General features: G+C 41.2%; 1 protein-coding gene across 12 annotated transcripts in view; it reads right to left on the reverse strand.

Moving 5' to 3' along the window:
* The window catches only part of RNF38 (ring finger protein 38), a 161,324-nt gene that overhangs the window by 48,024 nt on the left and 90,910 nt on the right, over positions 1–22,390 (reverse strand). Inside the window, exons 1-2 of one of the 12 annotated variants that reach the window (XM_070595744.1) lie at positions 14,233–14,863; positions 6,084–6,233 (exon numbers count right to left, since the gene is read on the reverse strand). The exons of 2 other annotated variants lie outside the window; for them this stretch is intronic. Coding sequence is in view for 6 of the 10 variants with exons in the window: in XM_008540132.2 (XP_008538354.1) it covers positions 6,084–6,233; positions 13,824–13,832 (159 nt within the window). In the remaining 4 variants the exon portion in view is untranslated. Of the gene's footprint in view, positions 1–6,083; positions 6,234–13,823; positions 14,864–22,390 lie in introns of those variants that run through there. 9 more of the 12 variants (XM_070595745.1, XM_070595746.1, XM_008540132.2 and 6 more) reach the window with 9 other exon arrangements.

Genomic DNA, 22,390 nt, shown 5'->3' on the forward strand with positions numbered 1-22,390 from the left:
AATAGTATGGAGATTTCCCAAAAAATTAAAAGTAGAAACACCCTATGATCCAGCTATTCCACTACTAGGTATTTTATCCAAAGAACATGAAATCAATAATTCAAAAAGATATATGCACCCCTATGTTCAGCGCAGCATTATTCACCATAGCAAAGATGTGGAAGCAACCCAAGTGCCCATTAACGGATGAATGGATAAAGAAGATGTGGTCTATACATACAATGGAATACAACTCAGTAATGACAAAATTGTGCCATTTGCAACAACACGGATGGACCTCGAGGGTATTATGCTGAGCAAAATCAGTCAGTTGGAGAAAGATAAATACCGCATGGGAGATAAACACATAGATAAGGAGAACAGATTGGTGATTACCAGAAGAGAAGGGGGTGGGCAAAAGGGGTAAAGGGGCACAGGGGTACACTAACAGATAAAAAACGGTGGTGAACACAATGCAGCCTATACAGAATCTGAAATACAGTCATGTACACCTGAAATTTACACAATATTGTAAGCCAATATGACCCCAATAAAATAAAAAAGATTTCAGAATAAAATCCAACCTCATATTCAGACTAATAGTACATCTTCCTACAGTTATCTTACTTGCAGATATAGGAGGGAAAAGAGACTGTGAATGTTGTTTTCAAAAGCATGCATTAAAAAAGAAAAAATCAGAATTTTGCTTTTTGATATGGTCTAAGTTTGTACTGTTTTCATGAAAGGCCAAAGAAAGGAACAGTTTTATGTGCAGCAAGTGACTGGAAAGGGACTCTAGTGGTATAACCCTGTAACCCCATCATAATGAAGAGGATCCAATATTGTGTGAAAATATTATGTTAATATCATTAGCCATAACTGCTAGCCCAGCACTGGCTTTCTGACTTTAAGAAGGCCTGCATGGCTAATTTATGAATAACATATTAGTGACCTTATGTCCCAGATTTAAAAAAATTTTTAATCACACAAAACATCACTGGTTCAGTAAAACTGATTTACCTTGATGCTATAATTGTAATGTTTTCAAATGCACTAGGTTTTAGGCATTAGGAACCTGTAACTATAATAATTTTTAGCTGTAAATGCAGATCAATGGTTCAAATTAAAAATACAAAGCATAGGGGCCGGCCCGGTGGTGCAGCGGTTAAGTTCGCACGTTCCGCTTCTCGGCGGCCCGGGGTTCGCTGGTTCGGATCCTGGGTGCGGACATGGCACTGCTTGGCAGCCATGCTGTGGTAGGCGTCTCACATATAAACTAGAGGAAGATGGGCACGGATGTTAGCTCAGAGCCAGGCTTCCTCAGCAAAAAGAGGAGGACTGGCAGTAGTTAGCTGAGGGCTAATCTTCCTCTAAACAAACAAACAAACAAACAAACAAACAAAAAACAAAAACAACAACAACAACAAAAATACAAAGCATAAACACAAAACCAATGAAAATAGAAAAGATAGTAAGAACAGCCTGAAATCAAGGGATCTCTCTGAGATACCCATGTGGAGTTGTTCTGCAGATAGCTGAAGCTCAGAGACTAGAAATACAAATTTAGGAGTTTTTGGTATATAGACAGATGGTAAATAATGAAGCTGCAGGCACGGACAAAATTTCCCAAAATAGTTTATACAGTGAAAAAGAGGCCCAATACTGAACCCTGAGAAACTCTAATATTTTATGCTGAGTAGTTGATGCAAGGAGAGTGGAATGTAGTGGTAGATGCCAGTGGAATGGAGTTTCAAGGATTCGACTGGAAGGTCAGGTAAGATAAAGGCTGAAAAACATCCACTGTGTCTAAGAACATGGAGCTATTTCTTCATAATATGATTTAGTAGCTATTATGACATATCTCCTCTTACAACAATTTTTGAAAGTTTTTTCCCCCATCTTGTCTTCGATAATCTTCCTTAGGAATTTAAGGATAACTCTGAAAAATTCTAGAATAAAAAATTCTGATTATTTTGGCTGAAATTTTTATTGTCTATAAATTTGTTGGAGAATAGATATTTTTACAATAATTAGTCTTCTCTTTCAGAAACCTAGTATATTTTTCTGTGTACAAATTGTCAAAATTTCAACCACCTAATTAACTTAGTCAATTTACAAAATAAGTTATCAGATAGCTGTCATTAAGATGGATACACCCCTCTCCCCCACCAGCCACCCCCTGAGATCAAGGGTTGTGCCGGACATGAAATTCAAGTTCCCCACAATGTATCTGACTATTTTATGAAAGCATACCATCTTCAATCACAATCACTGAATTGATTGATAGTACAGAAATTGCTAATCTTAAAACTGTAAGAAGTTGACAGCAAAGAGATAAGAGGAAGTTTTTTGGGGTGATGAAACTGTTCTATATCTTGATTGTGGTGGTGCTTCCACATCTGAATGTATTTGTTAAAACTCACAGACCTGTACACTAAAAGGGTGAATCTTTCTGTAAGCTAATTATACCTTATTTTCTAAAATTTAGTAACAATTATAGGAGGCACTTTAATTCTAATTTTAAATATAGGCTTGTTTTTACTATAGAGATGCAAATATGCCCACACCTCTATTTATTCTGAGCAATAAATACACAAAAGCATCACTTTTACAGAAACATTAAAATACCAACTGAATGTACACAAGGAAACCACACACAAGAATATTCATGGCAGCAGTCCTTGTAACAATAGTAAAAAATGGGAAACTACACAAATGTCCATAAAGAAGAGAGGGAATAAACTACAGTATATTCATATAAATGGAATACTTTTAAAGCAGGAAAATGAATCAACTACACAGCCACATGCATCAATATGGATGACTCCCCAAATGACAAAAATACACAAAGCATGATACCTTTTATATTAAGTACAGAAACTTAGTATAGTATTGAGAGATACTATATGTGCTAAAACCAGAGAAGCAAAGGGATACTAAACAAATTTCAGCAGAAGTTTCCCAAGATGCAGGTAAGGGACTATGAAGGTTACATGAAAGCTTCCAAAGTATTGGTAATGGTTGATTTCTTAAGTTGGATGGTATTTTTTTTTTCTTATACATGTGTCTGCTTTATACTTTTACAACTTTCATATAAGAAATATTTCATAATTTTAAAAATTAAAGCATGCAAAATTTGAAACATTTTGACTAGGAGTAATACAATATAAACAAGTAAGTAAAAAAAAAAGTGGCAGGGCCAGCCCTGGTGGCCTAGCAGTTAAGTTCAGTGTGCTATGCTTTGGCAGCCCAGGTTCGGTTCCCAGGTGTGGACTTATACTGCTGTCAGGAGCCATGCTGTGCTGGCAGCCCAAACACTAAAGAGAAAGACTGGCACAGATGTTAGCTGAGGGCAAATCTTCCTTGTGGTGGGGGGAGTGGGGGAGCAAAGTGCAAAAGTCTTTGATAAAGAAGGACAGTGACAAAACTGATAAACAGTGGAGATGAATAACAAAAAGAGCTCAAAACCTGGATGAAATTTTTGTTCAAAGATGATCGATGGTTGGAAACAAGGATCCAGGAGGATCCTGAACCCAGTAAGGACTAGGAGAATATCAACACTTTCCTTCTTCTTTATGACTATCCCACTTACTAGCCACATACCCAATCCCCCGCTTGGAGTGGGAAAAAAAATCAATAATTTCTTTACCCCTAAAGGCTGCAGGGCAAACGATGTCCTTTGAAAAGAGATTAGGTTCAGCTAAGGAAGTAAAGAGGGTGTTTAGGAAAAGAATGGAAGAGGTAAGTGAGTCTGTTTAAAATGGAGTATTCCAAAGGGAAGAAAAAGTAGAAAAAGTTGGGACAGAAGGAACCTGGGGGAAAGCCAAGATTAAGAAAAGGGCCGGCCCCAAGATTTAAGTTTAATTAGGGTTATAAATAAAAATTTAACAATAACTGGGGCTGGCCCCGTGGCCGAGCGGTTAAGTTCGCGTGCTCTGCTGCAGGTGGCCCAGCGTTTCGTTGGTTCGAATCCTGGGCGCAGACATGGCACTGCTCATCAAACCACGCTGAGGCAGCATCCCACATGCCACAACTAGAAGGACCCACAACGAAGAATATACAACTATGTACTGGGGGGCTTTGGGGAGAAAAAAGGAAAAAAATAAAATTAAAAAAAAAAAATTTAACAATAACTTGCTCTAACCTTTTTTTTTTAAGATTGGCACCTGACCTAACAACTGTTGTCAATCTTTTTTTTTTTCTCCCCAAATCCCCCCAGTACATAGTTGTATATTTCAGTTGTGGGTCCTTCTAGTTGTGGCATGTGGGATGCCACCTCAACATGGCCTAATGAGCAGTGCCACATCCGTGCCCAAGATCCGAACCCTGGTCTGCCAAAGCAGAGCGCACGAACTTAACCACTCAGCCATGGGGCCGGCCCCTGTTTTATTTTCAAATCGTGTTTAAATCTACTGAATTTGGCAGCTGTCTGAGTTTAAAGTTAATATTGAGTTAATGCTTGAACACTCAAAGGAAGTATGGAGAACACGGAGAGTGTCAAATAACTATTTAGTGGTGGTAGTAGTGAAGGTACTAAATCAATCTCTTCCTTAGCTATATTGGTTTACAACTAAATATCAAGCTATTGCAGACTAAAGCTTATCAAAAGCAATATGCTGCTCAATTCAATACAGACAAGTATGTCTCAACATATACTACACTGTGTTTACAGAAATACCCACTGATATCTAAAGGTGGTATTATATAGTAGACATAAAATGAATTTGAGTCTCTGCTCTGCCAGTAACTAGATATGTAATCTGAGTGAGCTTTTCTGAGCCCATTTCTTCATCCAGAAAACCCAACCTTGACTAGTTTATTTTTATAAGGGTTAAGAACAAAAGGACATAATACATGCAAAGCAGAGAATCTGGCACAAATTCCAAGGAGGAATATCAGATTGAAGAGCCCTGGATCACAGCTATCCCGGAAATTCCACATCTCCAATTTAAGGTATCACAAGCACTTCTCTTTCATACCTAGTCCTAAGCTTGACCTCATTACTCCTACACAAACAGAAAATGAGCTGGCTCTATCCGAAAGTCCTAGCTTTGACTAGAAACTCTCATTACCCCAGGTTTACACACACATGTACAAATACATGCCTTGGCTGACAACTCAAGCATCCAGAAGCAACTCTGTAATTTAGTTCCTTTGTGGTAATAGTAATACTGATTTCCATTACTAAAATGTGCTTCCCTAGGAGTAATGGATTGAAAGTTTATAGCCAATAATTTGTGTGAGCATATTCTAGTAATCTTGTTAATAAACTAATGAAGGTTTGAACCTCAATTTGTTTTCATTTTATATGTAACAAAATTTTTTATCACATTTTACCCACAGCTATCAAAAGTCACAGAAGGCTAGTAACCATGTTTTCTCTCTGAAATGTGCATTACTATCAAACTCTGGGCACTCAGCAAATAAGTAGTGATGGCTTTAAAAAATATTACACGGGGCTGGCCCTGTGGCTGAGTGATCAATTCACGCACTCTGCTTCAGAGGCCTGGGGTTCGCCACTTCGGATCCTGAGTGAGGACCTAGTACCATGCATCAAACTACACTGAGGTGGCACCCCACACAGAAGAACTAGAAGAACCTACAACTAGAATATACAACTATGTACTTGGGGGGCTTTGAAAAAAGCCAAAAAAAAGAGGAAGACTGGCAACAAATGTTAGTCCAGGGCCAATCTTCCTCACCAAAGGAAACAAAATGTAACCTCTGTGGTGCAGGATGGAGAAAAAAAAAAACCTTACATGCTTCCATTTTTCCTTTCCTACATAATTTCATATACTTTGTAGTATCTTCTACTTTCCTACAGAACTTGGCTTATTAGGACAAGTGATTAAGACCAACAGACCAAAAAACAAGAATATTAAGTGGTCAAGTAATAAACAGCAGCTCAAGAGAAGACAAACGTTCTTCAGAAAATCTGGGTGAAAAAGTTATATTAAAGAAGTCCTCTAGGAAGAATACTTCTTCACATATACAATAGAAAATAAGAAGATATTGAGAGTTTCATTTCCAGCCTTCCTAGAAACCACCTAGAATGTATCTGTGACTTTCAGCCCTACATAGTGAAAGGGTAAATATATAAGAACCTGGAAGAAAGCTTTGAAGTGAGCATCCTCTTGAATGGTAGTGTTCTGATCACTTGGGAGGAGAGGGAACAGGCTCTGAAGTCTCACCCTTTCACAAATCACCTTGTTAGGATGGCCAGGAAGAGGTGCTGAATTGGCCCCGGGAGATATCTGGGAAAAAGACGGAGAAGAAAAGGATAGTTCATGGCTAGCCACACCAATGTGGAGAATCATGCCTATGAAGGACAGTCTGGATTTTCCAGGTATCCGATGATTTTGTTAGCAGAGACTGGAAAAAAAATAAAAATCAATCTTAAACATCAATATATAAGGATGGCAAAGATTGCCTCTGGCAACAGATCTCTCTTACGAAAACTTTCTTTAAAGGAAAAATAACACTGCTCAAAAACGCAGTCCTTCCTATGTTTCCCACGTAACATCTATTGATATCTTTTCTTCTGCTATTAATAATGAAATCCTAAAGGATAGGTAAGACTTCGTGTTAAGAAAATCTGAGGTAAAATCACACATCTTGAGTACAGAAAGATTAGTGTCTGCTTGGACTAATATTAATATTTTTTTCTCATTCTATCTTTTAACCTTCTAAATGATCATGCAAAGGAAGACGAGAGATTTCAGAACATGCATCGCAAAGCTTCTATAGTGATCCTAGGTATAATAAACAAGGGTTTGACTGTGGAGAGCTCAGCTCTATTCAACACAAACCTGGCGACCTTCCTAAGAATAAAGGACACGATCATAAGCCCCAAGGTAAAGGACTGCATGTTTTGAATGTTCCACTTGATTGTGGGTTAATCTCTTAAACTCATATGTAAATATACTAAATCTGTGGCATTTTTAATAATGGACATCATGAGCATCACTTGTTCCACTGTGCTGTGGTGTGAACTGCCCTTGGGGGTTACGGTCTGTACACCTGCTTGTCCCTACACTGAAGACCATGTGCTTTAAGGCTGTCTCATCTTTAGAGTTTCATTGCCTCATTCATTCACTTACATATAAGTGTCTATTTTGTGACAGGCACTAAATCAAAAAGATAGGCGTGGTTTCCTACCTTCAAGAAGTGTATGCTTTAGAAAAGAAACAAAAGCAAATCACTACAATATGATACCCTTCCTATCATCTATCTATGATAATGATGGGCACGGGGCATGGGGTGCTACAGAGAGGTAACCGGCAAGAGATAGCAGTGTAGTCAGGAAACTGCAAAATGTTCAGTATGGCTGGTCAGTAAGGAAGCAGCCAGAGAGGAGAGGGTAGCAGAGACAGATAATGAAGTGGCATGCTAACTATATTAATAATCCTGCAATAATAACCTTCTTTAGCCACTTTATAAATTTTTGTTTCTTTATAAATGTTTGCTATGAGACTGGTAAACAGATAACCGTGCCTGTTGGTCATGGTAAAATTACTTGCAAAGACCCTCCTAGGAGTAAAAGCAAACACCTGAGGGCAGCGCCTTTAGAACTCATTATACTGCTACATAAACGGTTTGGGACATCGGCTAAAGATTATCTCCGTACTACCAACATGAATATGCTAATATCCTTTACCACTATGATAAAGCACGAACTGCTGAATCAAGGAGTATTTACTGACTGCCTCCTACAAGTCAAGAGTTATGTTAGGAAAGAAGATAAAACACAGATCCTATCCTCAAGGAGCCTATTCTAGTAAAAACAAATGAAACAACAAAACGGATGCAAGCAGCCAACTATTGGATAATGCTTTCAATGCCATAATACATGCAAAAATTAGAATAGAAGTAGGAGCCTTGAGTGTATCTGAAGGTAAGAGAAAGAAAAGATTTCACAGGAAGGAGTGTATTTCGCATTCCTGACTCCTCGCTCAATCTAAGTTCAATCTAAAGTGCTGAGTTCTCTTACCACTTTAAAGCAACTCTCCTCTCTCAAAATGGTCCGTTCCTTTATGTAGGTTTCATATTCTTTCTGTAATCTTAGTTATGATTTGCACACTAAGTATCTTTGAACAGTGTTTTAATAAGCCCATCTGCCTTCAACTATCATGCCAACAGCAGCCTATAAGAGCAGCATCCTTACCAACTGCTAGGACAAGTAGCTGGCTGGGAAAACAGAAATCAGGGGGCCAGGTTCCCTCTCCTTAATTATCTGATCCTCTGAAAACTTAAGATTTCAGTCATATATAAATAAAAAACTGGCAAACTCTGGTCCGTGTGGTCACAAGTTAATAATTTTCAAGCATATTCTTCTCCTACTCACAACAATTCCCTTTGGTTAGAAGCTCATCTGTCTATAAAAAGGGAGGAAAAACAATACAATGGAGAAAAAGCTATATTCAAATACTGTAGAACAGATCTGGGACAAGATGGTGGATGGGTTTGATCAAAACCAGATGCCCCCACTGGATAAGATAAAATCACAATCATTGTGTGGGTGTGTGTTTCAGGCAGAATTCTAAAGTGTCCTCCAAGATTCCTAACTCTGGTGTACATCACCTGTATAATCTATACCTCCATGGAATGTGGGTAGGACTTTATGTAAATATGGTGTATTTCACTCCCATGAATTATATGACCTAAGTTATGCAAACCCCTTCACAGAGGTAAAGGGGTTTTCCGGTAATTAAGATTCCAAGTCAGTTGATTTTAATATTATCAAAGGGGAGATTATCCTGGGTAAGCCTGACTTAATCAGAGAAAGCTCTTAAAAGAACTGACTCTTCCTGAAGAGACTCTTCTGTCAACCCTGCAGACTAAGCTGCTATATTGGGAGAAGGCGTATGAAGGGGGCCACGTGGCAGAGACCTAAGAGCACGACTCACTCTAGTAGCTGAGAGTGCTCACCAGTTGAGTTAGCAAGAAAATGGGGGACCTCAGTCCTACAATCACAAGAACCATATTCCACCAACAACCAGTGAGCTTGGAAGAGGACATCAAGCCTCTGATGAAATCACAGTTCCACCCAGGAACTGGCCCTGCAGCTATCCCTATCAGGACTCTTCATCCACAGAAACTATGAGATAACAGATTTGTGTTTTTAAGCTCCTAAATTTGTGGTAATTTGTTATACACAATAGAACACTAACACAATGTATATACGTACATAACAGAATAAAAATTCTTGTAGCACACTTAAGAATTTCTTGTTGTAGCATACTCAAGTTTCAAGAATTTTAACTGTATTAATTTGATGAAAGATACATATTAAGACATTTTTTATCTAAGCAATATAGCAGTTTTTAAAACCTCAATCTGGTAACAGCTAACTTCATGCCAGAAACTGAACTGGGCTCTCTTGATCGTTACACACTGCAAGTCAGGGTTAACTGACTTGCTTAAAGTCACACATCTCATAAATACCAGAGCCTTAATCTTAAACTAAGTCTATCTGGCTCTAAAGTTCATACTCAATCCACTAAACCACTTTGTGAGTTTAAGAATTTTAAAAGTAACATTCTTCTTAGGAATCTAGTTGGATTAGTAACTAACAACTATTCCACAAGGCCAACTTAAAGCTATTTTAAGTAATCAAAATAAATTTGTTTGCTTGTAAATTGTTTCTGACATAACTTTCCACCACTTCCCTAATTCTCCCTCAGTTAAAATTACTGAGGTTACATATATCTGAAAATTGATGCAATTCTTTTTCTCTAACTTGGCAACTATTAAGCATTACAAAGATACATAACTTCAGCCTTCTCTCAGGATGCAACCTTTATTTAAAAAGTTCTACCAAGGAAACATCCCTGAAACCTGATTAAACCTGCAATTCCCCACACCACTTCTTCTCCTCCTTCTTTTTTGTTTTTGGTGAGGAAGATTGGCCGTGAGCTAACCTCTGTTGCCAGTCCTCTTTTTGCTTGGCAAGACTGTCACTGAGCTAACGTCGGTACCAATCTTCCCCTATTTTGTGTATGGGACAGTGCCACAGCATGGCTTGATGAGTGGTGTGTAGGTCTGCACCTGGGATCTGAACCTGCGAACCCCAGACCACCAAAGCAGAGTGTTCAAACTTAATCGCTATGCCACCAGGCAGGCCCCCCACATTTCTCATTTTTAATGTTTATTTACATATAACTGTATGACAATTCACCCAGCATAACTGAGAAAAGTACCATTTTACAAGACAAAAGTTAAAGAAAACAGTTTAACCTTTCAAGCACCAACAAACTACTATTTTAGGACATCTTTTGTTTAATGTGGCCTTTCCCTGTCTTGGTAACCATCATATAACCAACAATTTACCCTTTGTCTTGGAGGATGTAGTAACTACTATCAGCTATTGTGTGAAAATAATGTAGGACTTAGGTCCAGATAGTGCCTCAGAACTTGCTTCCCCAAAACTGTTTCTGATGATGGCTTCCTTCTTCACTCATTTACATTCTCCTCATAAAGGCAAGGTAGAGATGTGCAGGTGCATGACCTCTAGGCCAGTATTAAATAATTTACTTCCTGCAAAATAATATTCTCAAAGACCCTAATTAACAGCCTTCCCCCCAAATGGCCACAATATACTCCAGAAAAAAAAACTGTTCATGGCCAGCCCTGGTGGCATAGTGGTTAAGCTTGGCGCACTCAGCTTCAGTGGCCCAGGTTCAGTTCCCAGGTGCACACCTACACAACCCGTCTACCAGTGGCCATGCTGTGGACCATGGCTCACAGAAAAAGAGAAAGATTTGCAACAGGTGTTAGCTCAGGGTGAATCCTCCTTAGCAAAAAAAAAAAAAAAGAAAGAAAGAAAGAAAAAGTTCTTCACTGTTACTAGCAGCATACCAACTGGTCAAAAGCACACAAATCAAAGTCTAATAGAAGAGGAGAGAAAACAGAACAAAAGGTAAGGAGTCAGGTGCTGAGTGTTGACACAAATAAGGCCCTACTCCTCTAGGTCCAAGTCTGAGTATCCTAAAAATGACGAAGTCAAACCCAAATTATCTAAAAATCCAAATATCCTCACTGCTCCCATGATGGCAAATGCTAATCTCCTGCAAAGTTATCAGGCAGATTTTATTAAAATAGTTCGAATCAGTAATTATTCATCTGATAAATTCTCAGGTCATATTCCAAAATATGGGAAAAGCCATATGCACAAATATGTTCATCACAGCACAGTAAAAGGAACAATTTAAAGGGGAACTAGAAGTGGTCTGTTTAACAAATAAGTATTTGCTAAGTAAAATCATGGTATAGGTGCTTGGTGGAATATTATGCAGCTGTTAAAGCATTCAAGGATTGGTACTACCTACCTGGGTAGAATTATTACCGTCTAGCAATGGGACAATCATTTTTAAAAATAAACTACTATTCCCATTCTTGAGTTAAGGCAAACAACAAACTGGGCCCACACCTTTCTGGGAACAGAGCAGGACCAGGGTTGGTGAAAATAGCTGCAAGTCTCCACCATCCTCTCCTCATCCCATAACCCCATAAACTAATGGGAGCGAGGTGGGAAGGGAGGCACATGCGACTAAAGAAGTCTCTAAGCATTACACGCATCAAGAGAGTGCACATAAAGGTTAGGAAAAACAAGACTTATACAGTCTTTTAATACATTTCCCTTTCCTTCCTTTCTACAATCCAGATTTGCCCACATGAAGATTAGTCTCCCATCAAGGAAGTATGTCTAAAACAACTTTACTTAGACTAGTAACCTCTTAGTAGATTGCTCTAAAGCATCTCTTCAAGATTTCTCTCTAGGAATTACACGGATTTGTAAATTATCTAGACCATGACCAGGCCAAATTAATACAAAAATTTTATATGTATATAAAAACATACATATTTGAAAAGATGAAGTATGACCAAGCTCTTTATGATTCTTATTAAATAAAAATCATAATTAATTCAAATATTTATTGTACATCTACCGTGCGTTAGATGCTGTGAATACAAGGGGGAAAAATAGTCCTTGCCCTCCAAGAGATTCAATCCAGTGAGGGGCAATTCAACAGGAACTAAATAGGACAACAGGCCCCCTAACATGGAGGGGAGAAGGTGAGGTCTTCAGATCCTTAAAAAGGGAACATGAAAAGACCAAAGAGTTGGGGTAAATAAATGGCCCCTCTTCATTTATTTGCTCAAAGTTCTCACGTGTTAATTTACTATACAGAGTTCAAGCATTTGCTTGATCTCTAGAGAGACAATGCCATGTGAGGAATTTAACATTTGGTGAATGAATGAACTAGACTAGAACTACAAGGTTCAAATGTGTTTACAATCAGTATGTTCTCTCCAGAGAAAAACAAAGCAAGCGATGAATTAACCCAAGTAGAAGAGAAGTGAGAACGGATGCCTGACAGATGTGGTTAACAGCAAAATAACAGAAAACTACTAAGTAGACCCAGGCACTTCACAGCGGACTGCTCAAGAGCTACCTTTCTAGCAAAATGAATTAGAAAATGGTGGTGGCCTAAACAAAACTGGGGCAGCACAAAGAGAAACAGAGGGAACAGACTGCAGAAGACATAATCTTGACCACTGATCTTTCCATACTGATCGATCATTTCAGAGATCTTTATCTAAGGATTTCTCACATAGTTCCTACCCACAGCCTCAGAAAAAAAGTGAAAAATGAGTGCAAATAGAGCCTGGAGATGTAATTGAAAGCCTCATCCAAAGCTCCAGGCAGAGAGACAATCGAGCTACACTCTCCATTATGATGCTAACAGGTTCAGTTCTGTCTAACTATGCCATCCTCCATGCACCGTTCCTCAAAAATCAGGTTGCTCTAGTAGAGAAAACTCTCAACACTTACTCAGATTAATACTCGCCAACTCAGTCTGGCTATACCATCAGGATGGTTATATAAACCTCAACAACTCCAGAAACACAGACTACCTTCTGGAATCACAGAAAACATCAGAGATGGAGGGACCACAAAGATGATTTAAATCCAACGGTCACCTTTTACAGATGAGGACCTGAGGCCCACATGGCTAAGTGTGTGGCAAAACTTACTTAACTGTGGTCTCCAAAGGCTCCCAAATCTCTTAGAAATGTCTTACAGAAAATTACAGAAATCAACTTAAAAATTAAGCCACATAATGAATACATTTAAGATTTAATAGGTTTTCAAAAAGTGAAATATATTACGCCAATAAATTTAGACGCCAGTAAGAATTGGAGAAAGGGGAATGGGAAGTGTGATACAATTCCCACTTAAAAAATCCAGTTAGTGATTTCATCTTTTGGCTGCAAGCACATCCTAGCTTCGATGCAACCGATCTGAGACCTGTATTTACTCTTGTACTGTTACTTCTACAGAAGCCCCTTTTCTTAGACTGTGTTTTCCAAAAACAGGAACAATTTTACTTTGATTCCAATCGCCCCTACCTTCTTATTTTGATTTCATAAAAACTGTGCGAATAGATTTTATTTTTTTTAGTTTAAGTCTAGATACCAGGGCAGCTTGACTATTTAAAGGAATTTTGTGGTAAATGTGTTAACAACAGTATCTGCAATGAAGGCCAAACAGGATCCAAAAAGGCTTGCAATTCTGAGGCAACAAACTGATTGTGTATAAGTGGCAGACACTTAAATTTTCGAACATTAAGTGAGCCACGTAAGGAAAAAATGGCAATCCACAGACTACTCATTTCTATTCATGGTGAAAGAATTACCATACCCAACTTATACTGAATAAGAGTATACATCATTTTTGCAGCAAAAAGAAAAAGCGAGGTCCCTAACAAGCCCTACACATGGAAACAAAAACTTTACTCTCTTAGCCCTCAATAATTTGAGAAAACCGGTTCAAAACCAACCTCTTTCATTCTTCAGCCCTGAAAGGAAGAACTTCCATCCCGACAATAAAACGCAGCCTGTCCAGAAGCCCGCGGGCGAGCAAGAAGGCGAGAGCGGATCCTTCCCACCGGGTTCCGCGTTCTCCCGGGTGACATCATTTCACCTGCGCCTCCGCGAGAGGGGCGGGAGCGAGGGGGCGAGGCCATCTGCCAGGCGGCAGCGGCGGCCGGCACTCCCGCCCGCTGCGCCCGCACCTCCACGCCGCCGCCCCGGGAACAAAGAGCGCCGGGCAGCCAGGCCGCGCTCCGCCGAGCACCGGGCAACCACACCTCCGCCCGGGCGCCGGGCGCGGCCCCGCAGGCTCCCAACGGCCTGCAGCTCGGCCTGTCCCGCCCTCGCGCGGGAACCAACGGCCGCGGTGACCCGTACCTGCGAGGGGAGGCTCCGCCCTGCGAAGCTGCTCCCGCGGCTCCTCGCCGATCCGCTGCCTCCTATTGTGACCGCTCGCCCAGCCAGCGGCCAGCTCGCCAGATCCGTCGTCCCCGGGCCTCCTCACCCACGGAACCCGGGCTCCGACCAAGGCGCTGTCACGGCGCTTCCTTCCTCCCGGCACCATCACACGGGCCGCACCAGGAAGCAACGGCTGCACGCCCACAGCTGACAATCAGCTAACGCCTCGGGGGCTCCATCCTCTCCGCCCCCGAGCCCTAACCGCCTGGGCCGCCGCACCTGCCCTCACCGCCGCAGGAGGGGCCGGGCCCCGCCCCGCTGCACCCCGCTCGGAGCTCGCGGACCGGACACGCCGCGCCGGCGCACTGCCCTCCGTTGCGCGCGCAGACGACGCCCCTCGCCGCTAGGCCGCAGGATGCGCGAGCACGCAGTCCTCCCGCTTCTCGCTTCTGGGCTGCCCCGACCGGCCCCCTCGCCGGAACAAACCTAGCGAGCCCGGCGCGCCAGCCCGCCAGCCACTCCGCCCTCGACCGGGCTCCGCGCGCCGAGCCCCCTTTGTTTCCTCCCCGCGGGGAGGCGGCGCGGCGGAACTGCGCGCGGCGCGCGACTCGGGCTAGTTCCGGCAACAGAGCCGTGGCGCGGCGCCCTGTGCAGCCCAGCCCCGCCCCCGCCCGGCGCCGGCAAGGCCGCAGCTCCCAAGTCGTACAACTCCCTAAATTGTTGCTGCTGGTCCGTGTCTCCCACCTCCAAAACTCAGCAACGAAACCTCACTCAGTTCACAATATAATACGTAATCACGTGGCCCGAGGGGTAGGAATTCTTATTGATGTAGAGGGAGGTGATTAGTCCAAGGTGTCTCACAATGGAGCAAGCAGGTTGGACCCAAGTCCGACTCTAAGGCTTAATTAAACCTGACAGTTATTCAGACTGTGCTGAGGATGGGAAACGAGATAGGTACGAAGACCGAAGCCGGCTCGGTGCCTGTCCTGATCACGTTCAAGATCCAAAAGACAAAGTAAGACCTTCCATAAAAGCACAATAAATATAAGGAAAAGATACTTGAGTGGTATCGGAGGAAAGGAGGGCAGTCAAAGGGACATTATGGAAAAAGTGGGCTTGAAGCAGATAGGAATTAGATAATGTCTTCAAGGATGGTGATCCTATTTTAGGGTGGTCCAATCAACAAAAAACTCAAGTTCTAGTTCTTCTGGCATTATTTAAACCAGTCTCCTTCCCGCTCTGTACCTTAGGGGCCTCCAGTAGAAAATTAAGGAATCAGACTGAACGATGTTCCAGGACCCCCTGAACCTCTACGTATGAGTAACACTCTATGGTAATTATTTGTGTACATTTGTCTCCCCTATCAGACCGAGCACTGGGACTCTTGTTTTTGGCTCTGTAATCCCAAAGTCCAAACCTACAGCCTGAAACCAACAGGAGGTGCTTAGGAACTGCTGAATCAAAGTTCCAGCAGTAACATCACAGGCTTTTACAATTTCTGGACAAAGAGAAGCTAGAATGAGGTAACAGGCTCCTGTGAACACATTGCTTCACCCAGCCCCACACCCCCATTATGTGGCCCTGTTATCTAGCTGACTGTTCCCTCAAAGCCCTCTCTGTCAATTTTCCAAAGCAGCCAGTTTGGAGATGATTACATGCAAATTTTTAATCTTTTTTCATATCATGGTACAGTCATAAGTCCAAAACACACCTTTAGATGCATTGCATCCAATGTAATCTATTTCTAACGTCTGAATCCCTCACAATTCCCCCTCTATTGCTGTGGATTCACCCAGCATTACAGATCTTCCAGCAGAATGTCAGCTACAACAAGCTTCCTTACATAATACAGACCACCCTGAAACAGCTTTTCCTTTATACTTGGATATGGGGTATGTGAGAGGGGGAAAAGGAGAAAAAAATTGGGAAAGGGGAGGGAAATTACCGTTTGGGAGCTGTCCAATCATGAGTCAGATTCCTCAAGTGCTGAATCTCAGCAGCAAAAGTCCGTTCTAGTCCTCCAGGGTTCCTTAACCCTTGCGCTTACCTGAATCCTCCTGGGCTTCACCCAATCCTTTGTGAGGCAAATTCCTTGAGAACTCTTCTCAAATAATTAAGATTAGCTAATCAGGCCCTTAGAGCTTAACCCAAGAAGTCTGCCTAGATGTAAACAGTGCTCCCACACCTTAAAGTTGGGTAGTTTGAAATTTGTACTGCAATTTCTTCTCTAATTGATTTTCTTCACCAGAAAATCTGGAACCCTGCTAAGAAACACCCAACGAGTGGGATAGGCTTTAAGGTGGGCCACTTCTGACAGCCTAATGAGGCAGAAGGTAAATTATCCCAGAGCAGTTGCTCAATCCCAGCCCACGTAATATTTATTTTTAATTTATTGCCTGTGCAAAAAGGCGGGAAGCCTTGTTGGAGAGGCGTCCAATCAAACTTTCTGCTGCGATGGAGATGTTCAACATGTGCACCATGCCAAAGAGAGCCGCTAGCTACATGTGGCTATTGAGCACTTGAAAAGGGGCTAGTGCAACTAATGAATTGACCAGGATCAGTTTAAATGGCCACACGTGGCTGGGGGACAGCACAGCACTTATAAGAAAAGTAGCTGCTTGTGGCAAGAGCTTTTTGAAAATTCTGGTGCCAAGACTGCCTTTTAAAATTGGTTTTCATGATAGAAGCAAAAACTGTGAATGACTACTAAAAACTTCCTTAGGCACCCAAGTCATTTAAATCCCCTTGCTTCTAAATAAAAATATACCAATACATTGCTTACCCAATAGGAAAATACTGAAGTTCCACCAGATGTGTCCGGTCACTGGGATTGTCTACCATGGTGTCCTACCATTCTAACACGTGGGAATAACAGCTGAGATTTTTATTGGGCTGCATTGGATCTAGAGATGAATTAGGGGGTATTGATATCTTTACAATACTGAATCTTCAATCAATGAACAAGATGCATCTTTCTATTTACCTGAGTCAATTTCTTCAATAATGCTCCAGTTTTCTGTAGAGGTCTTGCACATTTTTGTACTTAGGTTTATTCTAGGTTTTATATATACTTATTAATTCTAATGGTTTAGCTTCATTCTTTTGAGTTTTCTATACATACAATCCTGTTGGCAGAAAACAATGACCATTCAATTTCTTTCTTTCCAACACATTTTCCTTTTCTTTGTCTTGTCTTAGTGCACTGGCTAGACCTCTACTACAGCAATAAGTAGATATGGGAGAGCAGACAATTTTGTCTTCCTCCAAAACTGGAAAACATTCAACATTTCAGTTAAGTATGATGTTTGCAGTAGGTTTTGTGTACATCCCTTTAGTAAATTAAGGGAGTTCATTTTTATTTCTAATTTGTTAAAAGTTTATCATAAATGGACATTTTATCAAATTTTTCTGCATTTATGAGATAATCATATAATTTTCCTATTAATGTTTTAATTACATTGATTGGTTTTTAGATATTAAACTCACTTGACATTCCTAATAAAATCATGTCTTACTGTATTACCCTTTTTATATTTTGTTGGATTTGGTTTGCTAATATTTTGTTTAGGATCTTTATGTATCTGTTCTTGCATGAGATTAGCTGTTATTTTCCAGTTTTTTAATGTCTTTTCTGTCAAGTTTTGTTACAAAGATTATGCTAGCCTCAGAAAATGAATCGGAGTGTTCTCTCTTTTTCTATTCTCTAGGAGAGTTTCTGTAAGATTGGTGTTATGCCTACTTTAAATGTTTGGTACAATTTGCTGGTTAACCAACCAAACTTGAAATTTCTTTTCTTTCCTTTTTTTTTTTTTTTTTGAGGAAGATTAGCCCTGAGCTAACTACTGCCAATCCTACTCTTTTTGCTGAAGAAGACTGGCCCTGAGCTAACATCCATGCCAATCTTCCTCTACTTTATACGTGGGACGCCCGCCACAGCATGGCTTTTGCCAAGCAGTGCCATGTCCGCACCCAGGATCTCAACCTGCGAATCCCGGGCCAGCGAGAAGCGGAATGTGCAAACTTAACCGCTGTGCCACCGGGCCGGCCCCTAAATTTCTTTAGGAGTTACAGATTTCTTGTCAGATTTTCTGCCTTTTCCTTATTTCTAACAAAAGAAAAACATCTGTAACCTTAGGACATATACAAGAAAGATCTCACTCTGAAACTCACAATCTGATTCTAGAAAACTTCTCCAAATCTTGTTAATTTGAAGGATACCACTGTTGGAAATACACTGTCAAGCACACTGCATAAACAAATTTTTCATAAGTGATAATTAATAGTCTGCCAAATAGTAAATAATAAAATTTAGTTTTGTGCTCAATTTTGCATTTCTAGACATCAAAGAACTACTTAAACAATTTAAACTATTTAACCTATTTAAACAATGGTTACCTAAAGGATCTTTATACAAAAGAGGTGACTATGAGGCTATAGGCTTTCTGTTTTTTTGAGGAAGACTAGCCCTGAACTAACATCTGCCATCAATCCCCCTCTTTTTGCTGATGAAGACTGGCCCTGAGCTAACATCTGTGCCCATCTTCCTCTATTTTATGTGGGATGCCACCACACATGGCTTGATAGGCAGTGTGGAGGTCCGCACCTGGGATTCAAACCAGCAAACCCTAGGCCGCCCAAAGTGGAAGGTGTGAACTTAACCGCTGCACTACCAGGCCGGCCCCAGACTTTCCTGTCCCTCTGTATGCTTCTATCACAATACCTTACAGTACTGATTTAATGTCTGTTTCCCCTCATTAAACTGTGAGCTCCTCAAGGGCAAGTCTCATTTCTCCTTCATGTGCGTATCACTGAAGTCCATACTGGGAAAATGCTGGCTGGTAGAGAATGAAGAAAAAGGAAGCAGGGGCATCTCCTATTTTAAGATGTTGAAAGGCATGACTGAAGAGCTGCAGATAAAGAAGCATTTGTCCAGCTGCCAAAGAACAACGCACATGGAGGAAAAATATCAGAGGAAATAAAAATGCCACACACTTTCGGGCCCTGCCAAAGAAGGTGTTGGGTTGAGAATGGCCTTCCTGCTGGAAGGCTGTGACCTCTATAATGAAGAGGCAGTTTCCCATTGTTAACATTGTCAGCAATAGGGCTGTGCTGCCATCACACCCCCTGCCAAGTCTCTGGACTGTAACCTCACTCCAACCCCAACCACTACTGCTGAGTTAGTAGCCTCTACTCTGTGTTCTAACATAGCATTAATCATTCTTCCTCGCAAATATGTATTTATTTGATTCTGTTGCCCGTTAGACAGTGAACTCCTTGAAGTCAAAAACTAAGTCTCACTGATTCTGGCAAGGGGTCTAGCATATGGCAGGTGCTCAATAATAGTTCAATGATATGTAAATCATTGGTAGTAATGTAAATCATTGGTGGTAATACCAATGTTTTTTCTAAATAGGTAAACTCCCAGGGAGAAATGGGGCAAAAAACAGAGTGGGTAGTGAAAGAGAGGAACACCAAGACAAAAAATAAATTTCAAAATTTCCCTAAAGTTAGGTCTGCTACCCTCCTCCCCCAACAGTTTCCCTCCTTCCAACAAAAGCAGCTAGCAGAACCTAAGATGAAGCTGCACAGGAGAAAGGTGTATTGACCTAGCACTGTTCAGGTTATGCAGTATCTGCAACCATGACAAGACTTGATCTAATGCAAAACAATCAGCATAAACACTTTCACCCATAAGTGTTGCCACCTGTCAGAGTGGAAAGGTTAATTATCAGCAGCTGGCAGCTATAAGTTGCTAAAAACCAGAAAGTGGCAGCAAAGGCGCACCCAAACCCCAAGTCCACTGAAAGTCTCCTAGAATAGAACTAGCCTTGGGATGCAAGAGTGGTCAGATGGCCGTTCCCGCAGTGCAGGTGAGAGGGTGCAGAGAGTGGACCACGGCAGTGGGGATGAGAGAGGGAAAGCTCTTAGGGCAGCGAAGGTGAGAAGGGACTAAAGCAGACCCAAGGTGAAAAGCCATCAGCCAGGAAAGAGTTCAAGAGGGATGAGTGAATAAACGTGGGTGCCTAGGGTAAGCTGAGTCAAAAACAGAAAAATAGAGACCAACACCAAACCAGAAATGGAGAGGCAAGGGTGCAAATGAAGCACGCACTGCACATGGCAGCCTGCTCAATCTCTGGAGCAGGGCCAATAAGAAAGAGCCGACTCTGCCACAGGGCCTGCCTGAACACATCCCTCTGAAGCAGAGATCTTAAAGGCACCTTGTTCATTCTGCTCTGGCAAACAGGGCACATCTTAGGAGCAATTCTAGTTGCTATGACTCTCATTCTAAACTGCTCCAGCAGCTTAATCTCGGGGCAAATCATAGTGTAATACTATAGTTTTACAAAGTCTACTGGATAGCCACAGGCAAAGAGAAAAGTTAACCACATACAGATCTAGGTTATTCTTTTCAAAAGAGCCTATTAGTTCATTGTTAGGGATGACCCATCTCTAACTTTTAAAATCATGTATTACATTTAGGTTGTTTACAGTGTTTTGATATTATAAAAATATAATGAATATTCTTGTGTATATATATAGTTTGGTCTACACTTGAAAATATACTCATGAAGGTAAATTTCTAACAGTGCAACTGCTGGCTTGAAAGGGTTTGGCCTTTTTGTTTTTTAATTTTGAGAAATCTTGCTAAATTGCCTTCCCAAAAGTGGCACCACTTTTTACTCCATCCAACAGTAAATTAAAGTAGCTGGAGTTAACTATAAAAGAGAAACAGCAGTGTGTAAGGGCATCCCTGAGGGAAGATAGGCTGTTTCTACCTACAGCAGAAGGCCAAGGACCAGGGAGAGAGAAGCCCTAAAACAAAACTTGGGCCAGGAGTTCTGACAGCCATCAGATTTCATATCCACCTTTACGTCCTCTGTGTCATTACTCCCTCCTATTAAATCCCCGGGCCTTGACTATGGTCTTATTAAATGCAGTAGCCTAGGAACTGGGCCCAAACTGGAGCCAAAGTGACACTGGTGAGAACAGCAGCACTTAGGAAACCTTTAGTCAAAGGGCTAGCTGGGAGGGCAAGCAACCATGGGAACAGACACCCAGCATGTCCCAGAAACACCTGGGGAGGAAAGCCAGCTAGAACTGGTCAACTGTAGTGAAGAGGAACAAGGGCTCAAATCATTAAGAATTGGGCACAAAAGGAAAATATGACCCAAAAAGTCAGTGAACATCGACTATACATACATAAGTGCTTCAAGAAAATAACTAAATGATGGTAATAAGCACTGATTAAAAAACAGAGAATCAGAGACAACCAGCTCCTTCATCTTGGGGAGGACAATGAAAAAGCAGTTGCTGAAAAGGGACATGGGAATGTGAGAGGGCCTTAAAATGTTTGAGATGCAAGAAACATGAGAATGTTCTCTAAGCTGGTCAGACCAAATGAACAGCTTATAACTTCCACCATGTTTGATGAGGAACAGACTATTCTCTAGGGATCCCGGGTGGGGATCTCACGTGATTGCACAGTGGACAATTTGTACTGGATGACACCCCCTGCTACAGAATTCTAACATTTTGCATTTATGAAATGTGACCAGCTCACTGAAACTGCCAATGCCCTCATGGTTGCTTCCACTGATGACACACTTTTAGGATCCTGACTAACTTGGGTAGTTTTGCAAAGACACTGTGATAGCATGGCACATCTCTACAAACCCTGCACTCTTCTGCCTGTGCCACACTCAACAGGCCTTCCAGACTTTATCTAAGTCAAAGAAGGAAGTGTGTTACCTGGGCAGAATTCCAATTTACACCACCAAACAGAAATGATAACGTTAAATAAAAACACTTAAAGCAGGAAAACTCTTTGTAGAGCAAATATAAAATCTTAGCTCCCACTGGAGCTGAAGTTTATCCCCGCCTGCTTGCTTGTTCCTGTTACAAGTGTCTTACAAATAAAAACAAAATAAACTTAGCAGGCAATGACATTTCAAAGACCAACAAAAGAGTGTCAAATAATCTCAAAACAACTATCATTACATGGTATTTCTAATTACCTCAGCTATTTCACAATAAGACAAAGAGAGAATCTATTTAAAGACACATTGGGTCACATAATACCATATAGCTCAGAAAGTATAATATAAAATTCAGAAAACTTTAAGAAAATGTAGGTAAA

Source organism: Equus przewalskii, chromosome 26 (genome assembly GCF_037783145.1).
Source record: "Equus przewalskii isolate Varuska chromosome 26, EquPr2, whole genome shotgun sequence".
In the NCBI taxonomy this organism is placed as follows: domain Eukaryota; kingdom Metazoa; phylum Chordata; class Mammalia; order Perissodactyla; family Equidae; genus Equus; species Equus przewalskii.